This window comes from Mytilus edulis, unplaced genomic scaffold, assembly GCF_963676685.1.
Source record: "Mytilus edulis unplaced genomic scaffold, xbMytEdul2.2 SCAFFOLD_109, whole genome shotgun sequence".
In the NCBI taxonomy this organism is placed as follows: Eukaryota; Metazoa; Mollusca; class Bivalvia; order Mytilida; family Mytilidae; genus Mytilus; species Mytilus edulis.
Window position 1 is genome coordinate 6333 of NW_027267952.1, and position 15222 is coordinate 21554.

General features: G+C 32.7%; 1 protein-coding gene across 1 annotated transcript; it reads right to left on the bottom strand.

Moving 5' to 3' along the window:
* Positions 1-1361: 1361 nt before the first annotated feature.
* On the bottom strand, positions 1362-13481 carry LOC139506297 (uncharacterized). Its single transcript, XM_071295439.1, has 6 exons — positions 13352-13481; positions 10663-11034; positions 9400-9783; positions 7604-8557; positions 2401-2494; positions 1362-1669 (listed from the first exon to the last, which is right to left on the bottom strand). Exons 1-6 carry the CDS (start codon positions 13398-13400, stop codon positions 1573-1575), a joined length of 1950 nt encoding a protein of 649 aa, XP_071151540.1. The 5' UTR covers positions 13401-13481; the 3' UTR covers positions 1362-1572.
* Between the last annotated feature and the right edge of the window lie 1741 nt (positions 13482-15222).

Sequence of the window (15222 nt, forward strand, 5' to 3'; positions counted from 1 at the left end):
TCGTATAATTTATTTTTGGATGATAACTAAGTACCACCATGAGTTCATGACTATCCTAGCCGCTTCTAATTGCATATTTTCTAGTTTATTACTTAAATAGTCTGGAATATTGTCCCAAATAATATCTGTATATTCAAATTAAGGTCGGTTAAAACTTAAATATATAGTTTGTAAATACTTTCTTTTCAATTTGAATTTTAAAGCACGAAATAAATTTAATCTGGGTGTTATCGTTTCAATTATTTATTAACATGAGAATGCCACGAGCCATCCTCATGAAAAATTAAACCAAGCTGTTTTTGACTTTCTACTTCTGAAATTATATTATCATTCACATAAAGAGGTGGCTGATTAGGTTTTACTGATTTCTTTTTGCATTAAAGTTAACTAGCCATTGGACTGACAGATTGTTGATAGTCTCTATATCAGAATTAAGCTTGTTTTTTTGCATATTCATCTTCAACTACTATGAAAAGGGAAGTATCGTCAGCATATAGCTTTATATTACAGTCTATGTCGCTTATCATGTCATTTATATATTATACTAAAAAAAAGAGGTTTGATAAAAAAAAACACTTTTTGTTACCGATTTGGTAAATAGCTCATAAACCTCTTTAATAGGTTTCCTCTTATACCAATATTTCTAAGCTTATGAATTAGACCTTCATGATTCTATCGAAAGCACGACAGTCGACTTATATATATAATAAAAATAAGAAAAAAAAATAATATAAAAACAATTCGTGTATTATTATTTAACTTGGACAAGTTGGTCAGAAGCTGATCTCCAAAATGAAGAAATACTATCTGAAAAAAATATTTTTCTTTCTGACGATGTATGTTGATGATAAATGGATTTCGTTCCGTGTTATAGTTTACAATTTTTGAAGTCTTCTTTGATTTCCTTATACTTTAATCTTCTTTCTTCCATCTATCCTCTCATTTCTCCTTTTACCCACTTGCACATAGCCTCCCCCTGTTAGGTGTTAATGGTGACGAGAATGAGGTGGAAATTATTGGGGTGGTGGTGGTGATGGTTGACGCGAAAGCAGTGGTGTAGGCATAGGCACCGGTGGTTTCGGAGGCGGTAGGATGGTGATGGTTGACGCGAAAGCAGTGGTGTAGGCGCATGCAATGGTGGTTTCGGAGGCGGTAGAATGGTGATGGTGGACGCGAAAGCAGTGGTGGAGGCATAGGCAGTGGTGGTTTCGGAGGCGGTAGGACGTGATAGCAGAGGTAGTTGAGATTAGGGATGAAGATTTAAGAATATATATTTTAAGAAATGTAAAAGCAGATATCGTTTTGTAAAACAAATACAGGTTGTATTTTGAAATGACACATCAAAAGATGTTTTATATGAATTAAACAATAAACATGCTTTAATTTTAATAATTCAAACAAGCAAAACTTATTAATAAAAAAGTGGAATAGCAAATATTTTCTCATATTAGTCATGGCAAAAATAAACTTTAGTTTATCTCATTTATCTCATTTCTTTCGCTGTTGGGATTGTCCTATTCTTTGTTATCATCGTTCTGACATCTATTAGTACCATTTTAGTATTTGAAAGTGTTATTTGGAAGGCTGTTGGATACAGCAGTGTGTGTAGGTAGAACTAATGTAATTCTTTTCTTCATCCATTGATGTTTCATTGTGACTAGCGTTATTCCTGCAATAAACATATAGTTGGTTTAAATACAAATAAATGAAAAGTAAAACACTGTAAATGCACTTTTATTATTATGCATGAACGAAAAAAGATTATTCTTTTCAAATAATTTTTGTTTTAGAATTCAACGTCGCCGTCTAAAACTGAAATGTTAAATACTATCAGCATGTAACTTATACACAAATATAATTTTCCTCATAAACAAAGGATCAACGATTTTATATCTATTCATCTTCTAAATAAACTCATCATAGATACCAGGACTAAATTTTGTACATACGCCAGACGCGCGTTTCGTGTACAAAAAACTCATCAGTGACGCTCGAATCCAAAAAAGTTAAAAAGGCCAAATAAAGTACGAAGTTGAAGAGCATTGAGGACCAAAATTCCTAAAAGTTTTGCCAAATCCAGCTAAGGTAATTTATTGCTGAGGTAGAAAAGCCTTAGTATTTCAAAAAATTAAAAATTTGTAAACAGTTAATTTATAAATATAACCATATCAATGATAATTCATGTCAGCACAAAAGTGCTGACTACTGGGCTGGTGATACCCTCGAGGAAATAAATATCCACCAGCAGTGGCATCGACCCAGTGGTTGTAAATAAACTCATCATACTAAATTTTGTACATACGCCAGACGCGCGTTTCGTCTACAAAAGTGGTTTAACTTTAGATTTCATACACGGCTTGGTTGAATGTAAGGGTTTTTAAATATTAACCTAACTCTTACCGTCGTTTGCAGTAAATGAAACCTATCAAGCAAGCTAAAGCTACTGCGACAAACCCAACAACAGCGACTATATACACCAATAACCTCTCTGAATCTACAAAATAAAAATAAATTATGTTCTAAATATTAAAAGTGTTAGGCTATTTGCCGTTCGAAGTCACATTTTTATGTGTGTTCATAAATCTGTATCAAAACTTTCAATTATTGTAAATCTTGTTGATATCATGGTCATAATTTTGGTACTGAATCCTTTTATGTCAAAGATGAGGAAATAAGGTAAGTAGTTGGAATAGTAGCAGCTGCACTTTACTTGAATAAAATGTGACTGCATGGCATACAATAATTTCAAAACGATTATCATAGGAAACATTAATAGAAAATATATTCCCTATTAGAATAACATATACAGAAGTGGCAAGAATTTAATTTATGTATTTAAAATACAGACCAGATTATCTATAAGACTGGCTAAGCTTCTGAAAATTGTTAAAGCAGAGTAAAGCAAATACTAACATTGATATCAGTGTATTGTGTTTATACAAACAGTCTAAATTGTAATTAGCGCAAAGTTACCTATGCAGAAACGGAGTAGTCTAGTAAAGGCTAAAAATTGCAAATTCATACATTCATAATTTTTTTGATTGAGTTAAGCCTTCCAATTGATATTTTATAGTGTGTTTTTCTATGTTGTGATGTTATACTATTGTTTCAGAAAAGGGAGAAGGTTTGGTACCATTAAAACGTTTAATCCCGCTGGAAATGTTTGCATCTGTCCTAAGTCAATAATCTGATGTACAGTAGTTGTCGTTTGTTTATGTAGTTCATACGTGTTTCTCGTTTCTCGTTTTTATATAGATAAGACCGTTGTTTTTTTTCGTTTGAATGGTTTTACATTGCTATTTTTTGGGGCCCTTTATAGCTTGCTGTTCGGTGTGAGCCAAGGCTCCGTGTTGAAGGCCGTACTTTGACCTATTATGGTTTACTTTTATAAATTGTTTTTTGGATGGAGAGTTGTCTCACTGGCACTCATACCACATCTTCCTATATTTATGTGCATTAAATGCCATGACATTAACAGTTTGTTTTCGACTAATGAGTTTGAATATTGTTTGGTTTCTTTAGCCCTCCATTTACTCGTTATTCATGTTTGTGCATTATCACGGTGGGTATGGTTGTCCTGCGAGAGAACGTACTGTGCTGGTGATTCGGTCCTGACGGGTGCTGGTGATCAATGAAAAAATGTAAACAAAGACGAAAATGATGATTTTTGACATTTTCACTCATAAAAAATGGAAGAAAACAGTTGAGATTTTTCAATTTCGTTTCTTATGGGTTCATATATAAACCATTAAAAAATTGACCCTCTAAACTGTTTCAGTAAGCGTAACACAAAAATGCTCATTTTCAGAAAATCTCGAACTGAAAAAATAAAACAAAAATGCTCATAGAGTCTGCTTTTTATACCGCAATCCACACGACAAAACAATTTTGTGAAAAAACATTGCAATTTCTTAAAATTTAGCATTTTCTCAATTTATGCATGTCCTGATACTGTGTTGGTGGGTCCTGTCATTGTGCTGGTGGGTCCTGATACGGTGCTGGTGATTTTGGATAAGAAGTTGGTCATATTTGAAACAAATGTTACAAAATCAATAAAATTGGGCAGATAATTGTTGCCAACAGGATCTATGACTCCTATTTTAGCTCTTGTGCATCCATTTGGCTGTTTAATATGTGTTTTCAAATGATCTTAACTTGTATTACATAATAACATAAAAGGGCAACAACTTTCGTCCAATATCAGATAACAATATATAGTATCTAAAATAAGTTAAAAATTCCACAATACTATATAATTCATTTTATGTGTCAATTTGTTCGAAAAAAGTCGAAAAGAAGAGAGTTTAAGTTAATGTCATGATTATCTGTCGCTTTCTAGATCTATGCTTAGCATTTATTTCAGATGACATGGACTCCTCACCCTGATGACCCTGCTGCCTTTCATAACTTCATCCGTATACATATATTAATAGATAAACGAAAGGCTGCAACTGGTATTTTTGTATTTAAAATGATTCGTTGTAACGAGAATATTTGTGGTGAATGGAAACTGTGAGGGTCAAAATCTTAAATTGCTTATAAATGTTGCTGGACCTAGTTTCGTTATCTGATCCGAATTTTCTGAAATGTGCAAGGTAGATAGACATTTTGATTTGTTTACTCGGTAATGAACCCTTGTGTTGATCCCATGGTAAACATAACAAAAATCTCACTACAAAGGTCTGTGAATTTTCTACAAAAATAGTGATTTTATTTTCACTAAATTCTCTTTTTTCTACTAAATACAATAATGAACTATAATAAATAATAATGCTTTGCAAGAAGTTTCCCCTTGATATATGCACATTTCGTAATTGACAATGTCATAAACCGTACACGAAAAGATAAAATATTGATATAAGTACTTAATTTGCATCTTTGAACCCCCACCCCGGCTTGTTTTTTAGGAGCCTGGGGTGTCTAAAAATGGTCGATTACAGACAGCCGAGTACGCATTTTACTTTCCAGGCGTGTTTATGTTTTTTAAATATAAATTAAGGCTACATTTTAATATAATAATTCTATGAATTCACAATATAAAAAAATGCAGAAAAAAAAATGAATGAAGTGAAATATCTTAGTAAGGAGCCATAACTACAGAGATGGTGTGTTTGACACACAAAACTTAAGAGCTTAGTGATATTACCAATATTAAAATAAAAGTGTATTTTAGTTGGGTATTTTTTCCATTTACTCATTTTCAATTATAATCAAGACACATTTGATTTTTATTCATGAAAAATATTTAAATATAGAAAAGTAGGACACATTGTTCACTTCCTCCCCCGTAATTCTTTATCAAAAATATTTATTTTGAAATGAAAAAGCTAAGAAATCTTAGGTTTTTTAGTGTTTTCTAGGTTATCTCGTCTTCATTCTCTGACATATTCTAGCTTGCCCTTTCATAAAATAGTGATTTTTTAGTGTTTTATCGAATTTTCGAAAAACAAATACCTGATAACCGCTTAGAAAAAAAAAATATGTTGGAAAAATCTTACAGCAAGTGATTCTTAATAGCTATAGCCTCGGTCACACCTTACCGGATAGCTCGAACGGACGCCTAACGGATAAAAAAAAAGTTATCCGTTGACAAAATTTGTATCTGTTGGGAGTCCGTTGGTGTACTAACGAACATGTAACGAATGCCAAACGGACACACAACGGACACTGAACGTACGTGAAACGGATACGTACCGGACAGAATGGACGTCGAACGTACATCCAACGGATGAGTACCGGATAAAACAGACACCGCTATGGAAGCGTAACGGATAAAACGGATGAACAAAATAATCTGAAAATTAAAGGCAATAAACCATCTAAAAATTAAAGGCAATAAACCATGAGAAATTTCAATTGGCATTTGTCCATTTTACATCCGGTAGTCATCCGTTTTATCCGTTATCCTTCCGTTAATATCCGTTTTACATCCGTTTTATCCGTTAGGCGTCCGGTAGACATCCGTTGGTGAATTGGTCAACCGGATCTTCAACGGATGCATAACGGATACGTAACGGATACAAAACGGACGAGTACCGTACAAAACGGATGCCTAACGGACGTTCAACGGACATTTTATCCGTTGGACGTCCGTTCAAAGTTTGAACATGCTCAAAATTTTCCACCGGACAGAACGGACGTCAACGGATAAAACGGACGCTTAACGGACATGCAACGGATATGGACGGACGCCTAACGGATAAGAACGGACGTCCAACGGACATGAACGGATTGAGAAGAAGTTATCCGTTAGGCGTCCGTTCGAGCTATCCGGTAAGGTGTGACCAAGGCTAATATAAGATACATTTTTCTTTTACAATCCACCTTTAAAATTTTACGGGAAACTATTCCAAGCTTTCACTGTAACCTCGCTCTAACTTATCCCCCTCCCTCCCCCACCCTCCCCCCCAAAAAACACCAAACAAACAAACCCGCAATACTATTGTCATTCTTATAGTCAACACTCAATGGTTCACAAACAAATGTGTTTTAAGCTGCTAAAGACATGATTCAAACGCTCAGAAAGTCCTTTGTTCTATATTTATGCAAAACCTTTCACATTTTTATTTTATGGGTTATTGTTGAAGGTCGTACGATGACGGATGGTTGTTTACACATACTTCCTTTGGTTTCTTATGGAAATTTGTCCATTGACAACAAACATACCACATCATCTACATTATATTAAGTATTGTATAAATTACAACGTATTTTGGTGATCTTGCAAAATGATCGTAATCCCGAAAATCGTAAACATATTTTCTTATCTTAAAAGGGGGCAAGAAGGGTTCCATTAACAGGCCAATAAATAAGATTACAGTTAATTTCATTTTTTTTTTAAATAGGGGTATTTTTTCTCTCATAATAACAGTAAACAGATTCACAACAATGTCAATTTCAAGAAAGCAGACAACAGCTAATTAGTCAACAACAGTACAGCATCAATGCTCTTGAATATATGCCACTTTTAACTAAAATATAAAAGCACAGAACCAGGACATAGGAGCACAGAACCAGGACCGTTTTTCTTATCACCAGCACAGCGTCAGGACAATTCCGTTTAACGAACTTGCACGACTTTTGCAATATAATATTGTTGTAATATACTTTGCATGGTACTTATGACACATCAGAGAAAAATTAAGCAACAAAACAGTCGTTTTATTGCCGTTCTGATACAATGTAAACAAACCCACCAGCACAGAATCAGGACCCACCAGCACCCGTCAGGACCAAATCACCAGCACAGTACGTTCTCTCGCAGGACAACCATACCCACCGTGATTATACATATTCATTGAAAAAATATAATGTTTATGAATAAACGCCGACAGCAAATATCCCTTAAATGTACGCATTGTGATATTTCCCCCTCAAAACAACAGCAAATTAGGGATTACTATGTAATTATTTTACGAAAAAAGCTAGGAAAAAATGGCCGATTGAAATTGTCAATCATGAAACTGTAGTCCTCTTTGCATTTTTTCGTCAAAATATTTTACGAATACGTAGGTTTTCTATTCACACTGGATAAGGAGTGATAATGGCAAAGATTCTGTAAAAAAGTTAAGAGAAGAAAATTATGAAATTAATTATTGCATACCTTGTAGTAAGATAGTATCACCAAGTTCATTGTCTTTTTTGAATTGTCTTTGTCCTGTTTGAGGAAGAGTCCTTGGGTTTTGCATGATTAATTCTGATTTATTTTTTTTGCCTTGTGATATAAAGGACTCTTTTGTTTTAGTGGTCATTGGTAAGGTATCGTCATCTTCAAGCAACTTTTGTGTTCTTCCTGTTTGTAGGGAGCTGTCTTTGCTATTATTTACATTTATAAGCTTTCTCACGGTCTCAGCTACAATATTCTCATTTGAAGATGATGAAAGCGTTAGTTTCTTGAGAAAAACAAGTTTCCCACTCGGATTCATCTTCTTGGTTGTATTAGAACTAAGGCGGTTGCTGTTTAATACCCTTGGGTCAACACCTAAAAGTCGCAAGGGAGGCGCAGTTTTATTGGATTGAAATAAATCACTAGGTGAAGTAGAAACTAAGATATGCTGTGGATTTGTCAATGAGAATTTTCTTGGATCCCTGGGGAACGGAATAAATGATTGGTTAACGGTTTTGTCAAAATCTACTGGTTGATTAGAACCGCTAGATGTAGATTGTATCCTTTCGTTCCGTTGGAAACCCGATTCATTTGAGATAGATGAGGGATTCAATTGAGTTCTTTGATCACCTGTTCTGACTGGTTGACTGTTGGTAAATCTGTCCTGATTATTATAGATTGTAGAGGTTAATGGTTGACTGATGGGAAATCCGCCCTGATAATTATAGCCTGTAAATGGGTAATTGAAAGGATGATACATATCCTCCGACGGATACCAGAACGGCCGATTATATGGAAAGAAGTTTGGATATGTTGTCGGAAGGGCATCTCTCCATACTGATGATCGATGGATGTTTCCATTCGGGGAATTGTTACGGGGAATACCCCGTCCTGCTGATGTAACAGGACCACATTGCATTTTTATTTCAGGTCCACCCATTGACTGAGTCACTGGAAATATATATTTGAATACATCTTAAAACTAAAAATATTTTAAATACTATATTTCATTACCTAGCTCATACGAGGGATTAAGAGAAGAAGAGAATTATATTGGTCATATACATCGATGGTTTGTTGTTATGTTTTTCTTTACAAATAAAGCGTAATGGATTTTAATTTAGAGTCCAATGTGAACCCAAGAAAACAATAATGAAATGCAAAAAAAAAAAAATAAAAAAAAAAAAGATAAATCATATATCATCCAAATAAAAAATTCTATATTTCCAATTCGTTTTTACTGTTTTCATGTGTTATCCATATTTGAACTAGAAGAGGGTCATACATGTAAATTGAATGTCCTCTTGCAGATCTTTGGATAAAAAACACATCAAGTATCCCTTTGTTCTTTGATAAACATAAATATATAGTGCTAAACAGTAACTAAACTTTGGTTGTGTTTCATTTAAAACAAATTATTTCAATACGTCTTTACTTTAAAAATATTAAGAAAACCTATGGATTTTTTACCATAACTATTTCAAGACAAGTAGTAGTAAACACCAACTTGTGTGCATTTTATAATATGGCATATGTGTGTGTTAACGTGTTTAGTATACGTTAGATGTTGAGTATACGTTAGACATTAATACCTGCAAGAAAAATCCATTCTTTATTGATAAATTTAGTTTTCCTTGATTAGCGATTTTTAACGGATTAATTTGTTTACTAGTTTATTTTTTTTATAATTCAGATGGTTAATGTCAAAAACAAGTGTTTACTACTGTCCTATGTTTCGTTTGATGTGCCTAAATGAAGCAAGGAAACACACGCAATTTAACAAAATCACTTACCTCTAAATTTGGTCAGAAAGCCATCATCTGTTTGAAAATTTTTGTTGTAATATGTAAGTCGAACAGACCCTTGGAACAAATGGTTGGTGATTGACCGACGTCCACACAATTCAACCATCTTATCAACAGATGCTTGACTTGGAGATTTTTTGCTCTCTATTAATATGTAACTTTCTGAACAATTATATCCACTTACGTGAATATCCGAATGAATGTAGTCAGCCATGATGTCATAGTTATTTCTGGAAAGTATAATACATTCGCATATTTTCCATGGATTGGATTCAGATGAATGGCCTCGGAAAACATTTGGAGATACGACAAAAAATGACGTATCAGAGACAGTCGTCGTTATTTCCCGACAAACATCAAAGACTGAATTATCTGAAGAAAAAAAAGAAATATTTAAGCACAAGTTTTATTGATAAACGGTTAACGACTGCAAACAAAATTTGCAAGAAAACAAATAAAAAAAGTATAAATAGAAACAAAAGAGGTTGACCATTAGAACATTTTGTTTAAATCGTTTTTGAAAACAGGTTTAATATGTTGAGGTACTCAGTACTTTCCAACTGACACATATTGTCTAGCAATGGAGATTGAATACGTCCATTAATCGGTTTAGAACCCATACATTTATGAACGGACAAACAATCACTTTACATCTTGATCTTTTAAGGGCATACGATACATCTATGATCCCGTATTTACATTATGATAAAAATTTCCATACAGCCTATTTTTTACCTGATTAAATCAAATATGTAACAAAAAATATACCTTCATGTGCTACTTTTTGAGTAAAATGAGGTAGAAATTTGGTTATTTGCTCAAAATTCGGATTTGTGGCCGTATTTTTTCTTTCGACAGAAAGACAGAATTTTTTTGTTTTAAAAGATAAACACAAATTGTTATTTGTTAAATAATTTATAAGTTCTGTATTTTATAAGTATCCTTAAGATTTATACTTTTTTTTTATTCAGAAATAACTCATATTTAGCAAATGTCATTTTAAAAAAGAGGGGTTCATGAACTCGTTTTCAAATTAAATCAGTTTTAATGATAAAAATATGTCAAACAATGCATCTTTTCCCCATAAGTCATAGTTTGACGTCGCGAAAATAACACTTGACCTTGACCTCGACCAACACGACAAAACAAACAACAATCCACAAATCTTTTACACAGGTATTAATTAAAGATCAAGCAATATAAATATACCTAAACAATGAGAATGGACAACTGTGTCATTGATTATCTTACCAGCAACACATTCATATTCCACATGCACAAAATCACTCGTGAAGCTGCACTTTTCCAATCTTTTTGGAAGTACATCTAAAGTACAAGTGATTCTCCCATCGCAGAAAGAAGCTATAGCAGGATCGCTGAAAAGTTCCATATCACAAGACTCATCCGGATTAGCACAGGATCTAGAATTTCCGTACCCATGGACAATCCGTGCAACTAAAATTTTAGAATTCGGTTTAGACAAACATGACAACGATCCTGTCATTGAACTACCACCTCCGAATGCCATTGCTGCCCCGATAACTTCCTCGGAAGAACCAAGACCACCGAGAGGTAACGGACCGTCATCAAATAACATCAAGCAAGCATACCGTGTTTGTGACTCTGAAAAAGAATAAACAGAAAACAGAATTCATTAATATCATAAACAATTGAGTATCAAAGTTCCCTTTTCCTTTGTATATGTTATGGTGAATTTGTATAATCAGGGATTATGTAGAATCCCTGATTGATTTTTCAAGGAATATGTAGAATCACTAAAATCATTAGTAAATATACATAATCCCCGAAAATGACCAGTGTTTTTACATAATCACTGAACATTTTAATAATTATTCTACAAATTCCCTAATATAATTTCAGGGATAATAAATATTTTAAGGATCCTTTGTTTGATATTTTTTTAAAAATAAATATAGACATATTATCATTTTTTGCTTTTATATTCCTTGCCAGATGAAATACTTTTGCTTTTAAACACAGATGATGATCTTAAAGATAAAACTGACACAGTGTTTCGAGATAAAGTTTGGGATTTCAAAATTAATAATATCCAGATTCCCTTTATAGCGATAACTTTTTAAAATGTATCGTTTATTTATCAAATACCAGCATCAAATGTATGTTCATGTTCTATTTGTAAATCCACAGAGCATGTTATTTGTGTTACATGTAAAACAAATGGTGAAGAATTTTTTTTTTTGTTTTGTTTTTGTTCAAATGAACAAGAAATTCAAACAGCGAGAACTTACACATCTAAATGTATAGAAAAACTAAGGATTGACAATTAGAACAAAATTTTAGAGGAAGCTGGCATTTGGTGTAATGTTCTCATAGCAATTCCACAAGGTAAAAAAGGAAAGAGAATCCCAAAAAAACATAATGGTAATTGTTCACCAAAAGTTTGTAAAAGGATATCGCCTGGCCAAAAACACTGTATCTTGCTCGAACCAGTTCGAGGTTGCTAATTCCCTTTTTTCAGATGTTTTTACTGAACAATTTATTTGTCTTAGGCGGCTCATAAAATCTGATTCGATATGTGAAGGAAAATGTTTTCTAAAACATTTACTGAATATATGATGTTTTATATAAAATGATATCTGATTCTTATAAATATAGAATACTTTTAGAAAGAAAAACTATATGAAAGCTTAGTTTGGACAATTTAATAGCAATTCAAAATAAACAGTTCCCCTTCAGCATGGAAATGAATATAATATAACTATACAAACTGATAAACTAATTTTGTCACAACATCATTAAAGTGGAGTTAAAGTCTTATAGGATTGTAAGTATGTTTTATTTTATCACCTTGCACTTTCATGACTTGGCTGTGGTTTTCTACAGCAGTTGGTTCAAATATCTGACCAGTTGAACAATTTGATTTTATAAAACAAATTGCAATTTGGTCAAAATTTGGAATGAGTTGCAATTGGTGGAGAGCAACACTGACAGTCAAGTCACTGTAACTGGATTTCTAACTTACATTAACTGTTAACACAGGTTTCCTTTTACTAGTATTTGATACTGACTTTAGATTAAAAACAACAATACAAGCGTTAGTCCTTAGCTTTTTATGTTAAATGCTAGGCATGATTTTGTGTCATGGATGAATATCCCGTATCCTATTTTGCTGAAACGGCGTATATATGCTTTCATAAAATATAAAAGATTTGTTTGCGCATAAAGACGCAAAGCTGTATCGTGCTTCTTTATTTGTACCACCTTGGATAAAAGGATTCATAACGTCGTGGACAAATATTATATCAACGTCAGGAATAAAGACACTAATTGATAGCCTATTGCTTACTATGTTAAAATTTAGAATTTCAAGCATCAATGTCCACATTTTCTACAGTTAAAATAAAGTAGCAGTAATTTCTTAAAAAGTCATTTCAAAACTATGCCTTATCTGGACTTTTTAAATATATTTTTAAAAATTTTAATATACCTTTATTTCATATAAGAGCGTACTGGTTCCCGGAAGTTTGGTTGTTACTACTAGTCTGAACAGCAGTTAATAAATGAATAATATATTTCTAGACAGCTTTCGGATATAGAATTAAACTACTAGTTTGCGATTTCTAATTTTCCCTCATAATACCTATCTGTAGTGTTTTGTATACTTGTTTGTTTTCTCATACGAGTTTTTTTTTAAAATTTTTGGTATCATCTTTGTCTTTTATATGTATATATTTATAACATATAATAACTTCCAATATCCGATTATCTACAGAGATTAGTTTCATTACAAATACTTGTATTTCGAAATCGATGTTGTTCGGTAATGATATCAAAATAAGTAATAAAGAACGAAATGTAAAAGATACTTATTATGAATAATTACTATTTACAGATTATTCCTTTCCTTTTTATATTTTTTTTATCTATATCCTTACGTAAAAGTTTTAAAATACCTTACCCACCAAAGCCAGATAGGTCCATACTAAAACTGTCACTAGTGTTAACATTATGTGTAAAGACAATACTTCTTTAAATTATAAACAACATAAACGAATCTTATGTCCTAACAAGATAAAACGTTAAACGCCTCATTAGTTGTTATTTTGACGAATCTATAACATGTGTGTCTGTTCTAACTTTCTATCACGTATTTTATTTTTTTGATAGATCAAACACATATTTTAATGTATTTCTAATCAAATGGTGGTCAAATCTGTTTACATGATAGAAAATAAAAAAAATATCTTTTAAATTTTACAGACTTAATTTGTCTGAAAACACTATTGAAACAGTAGAACGTAACGGAGAGTCTTAATAAGGAGTCCCTTATTTCTGTGATTATTTGTCGGCCGTTTTTCTCTGTTTGGCCCTTATTCTTTTCTTTTTTATATATATACATGTATGTGGTCTATTATTCATCCCTACTTTTTATATTATATATAATGTATTTGGTCTATTAATGTTTTCAATTCTTTCTGTTGTTGTACTTTATGCTGCACTTTAACAATGCCCATTATTCTGTACTCTGTAAACCCTATTCCTTTCAACAATATTTATTTGGCAGAGAAGAGATAAAAAAAGTTTATCTTTCTTTAATTTTTCCCGACTTTAAACAACATTGTGCATTTTGTGGGTATCCAAAGTCGACATGTTTGCCAAGAAAGGGATAGAACATTGTATCATATTAAAATAATTGAATCTAGTGGACAATTCTTATAGCGCGAACTACTACAAAACGTACATTATAGTCGAAGAAAAATAAACAGAACCATGTTTAAGAAACAAACGACAAGAAGACACAGATGAGTCACCAAAACCGCTACACAGACAAAAGAAGATGGAGCAACACGAAGCACAATATATAATTTGGTAAAAACGAAAATGATTGTTTTACTAGATACACATGTATATTTTACACACACATAATCGCCCATGAAATTGCATTTCCCAGTCTTTTTGTAAATACATACATTCAAATTGATATTCCCTCATTGCAGTTAAAAAAGTACGAAAAAGATTAAAATGTCAAAGGCAATGATGCCCGAGTCGAAAGCAATTTTCGGTACATATACTAACAATCGGGACTTTCAATCTATCTGTCAGGCTGTTATTTGGACAGCATATAGCCGACCCTATTACGTTGCGTTTTCATGTACATGTACTTCAATGGTTCTATCTGAAGGACTGAATGACGTATAGATCTTATGTACACACAAGAAAATTATTATTGATAACATATATAAAGAAAAAATTGAGTGCAATTAGAAAATTAATGATCCTTTGTTGGGAAAAACAACATTAAAGGGCTCATCAACTAAGTTTGACGAATCCATTACATGTGTGTCTAACATACATTATTTCTACATGTATCATGTATGTTTTGATTGATGAAACTCATTTGCGGTTTTTAATCAGATGGTATCAAAACATGTGAGCAGAATGTTCAGAATGATACAAAAACTGAAACACTTTTGATTTGGCATAATAATAGATAACAAAAAAACTTTGATCCATAGTCTATTATTTGACAACCAGCTTCAGCAAATAATGATACGATGAAAACATTTTTCTCGTGTGACTGTCATCATTCTATTGGTGGTCGATTGATTGATTGGTATTTAACGCAACTTTCAGCACCGTTGGGATATTTCGTGGCAGTCAGTTTTGGTGCAGAAAACCGGAGTACCTGGATAGAAAAGTCTAGGGTTTCTGTAGAAAAACTAACAATCCAAGTCTAATTAGATTCGACCACACTGGATACGTGCGGCATTCGAACTTACCACCTCGGTGTTGACAGGCGAGTGATACAGTACTTCTGTCACTGTATTG

Bases quoted from the DNA above. Each gene is read 5' to 3' on its own strand.
- LOC139506297 (XM_071295439.1), bottom strand. From the start codon at position 13,400: ATGTTAACACTAGTGACAGTTTTAGTATGGACCTATCTGGCTTTGGTG. The intron at 9,784-10,662 runs GTAAGATAATCA...TTTTTTCTTCAG, and splicing joins GGAATATGAATGTGTTGCTG to ATAATTCAGTCTTTGATGTT. The intron at 8,558-9,399 runs GTAAGTGATTTT...ATATATTTCCAG, and splicing joins CTTTCTGACCAAATTTAGAG to TGACTCAGTCAATGGGTGGA.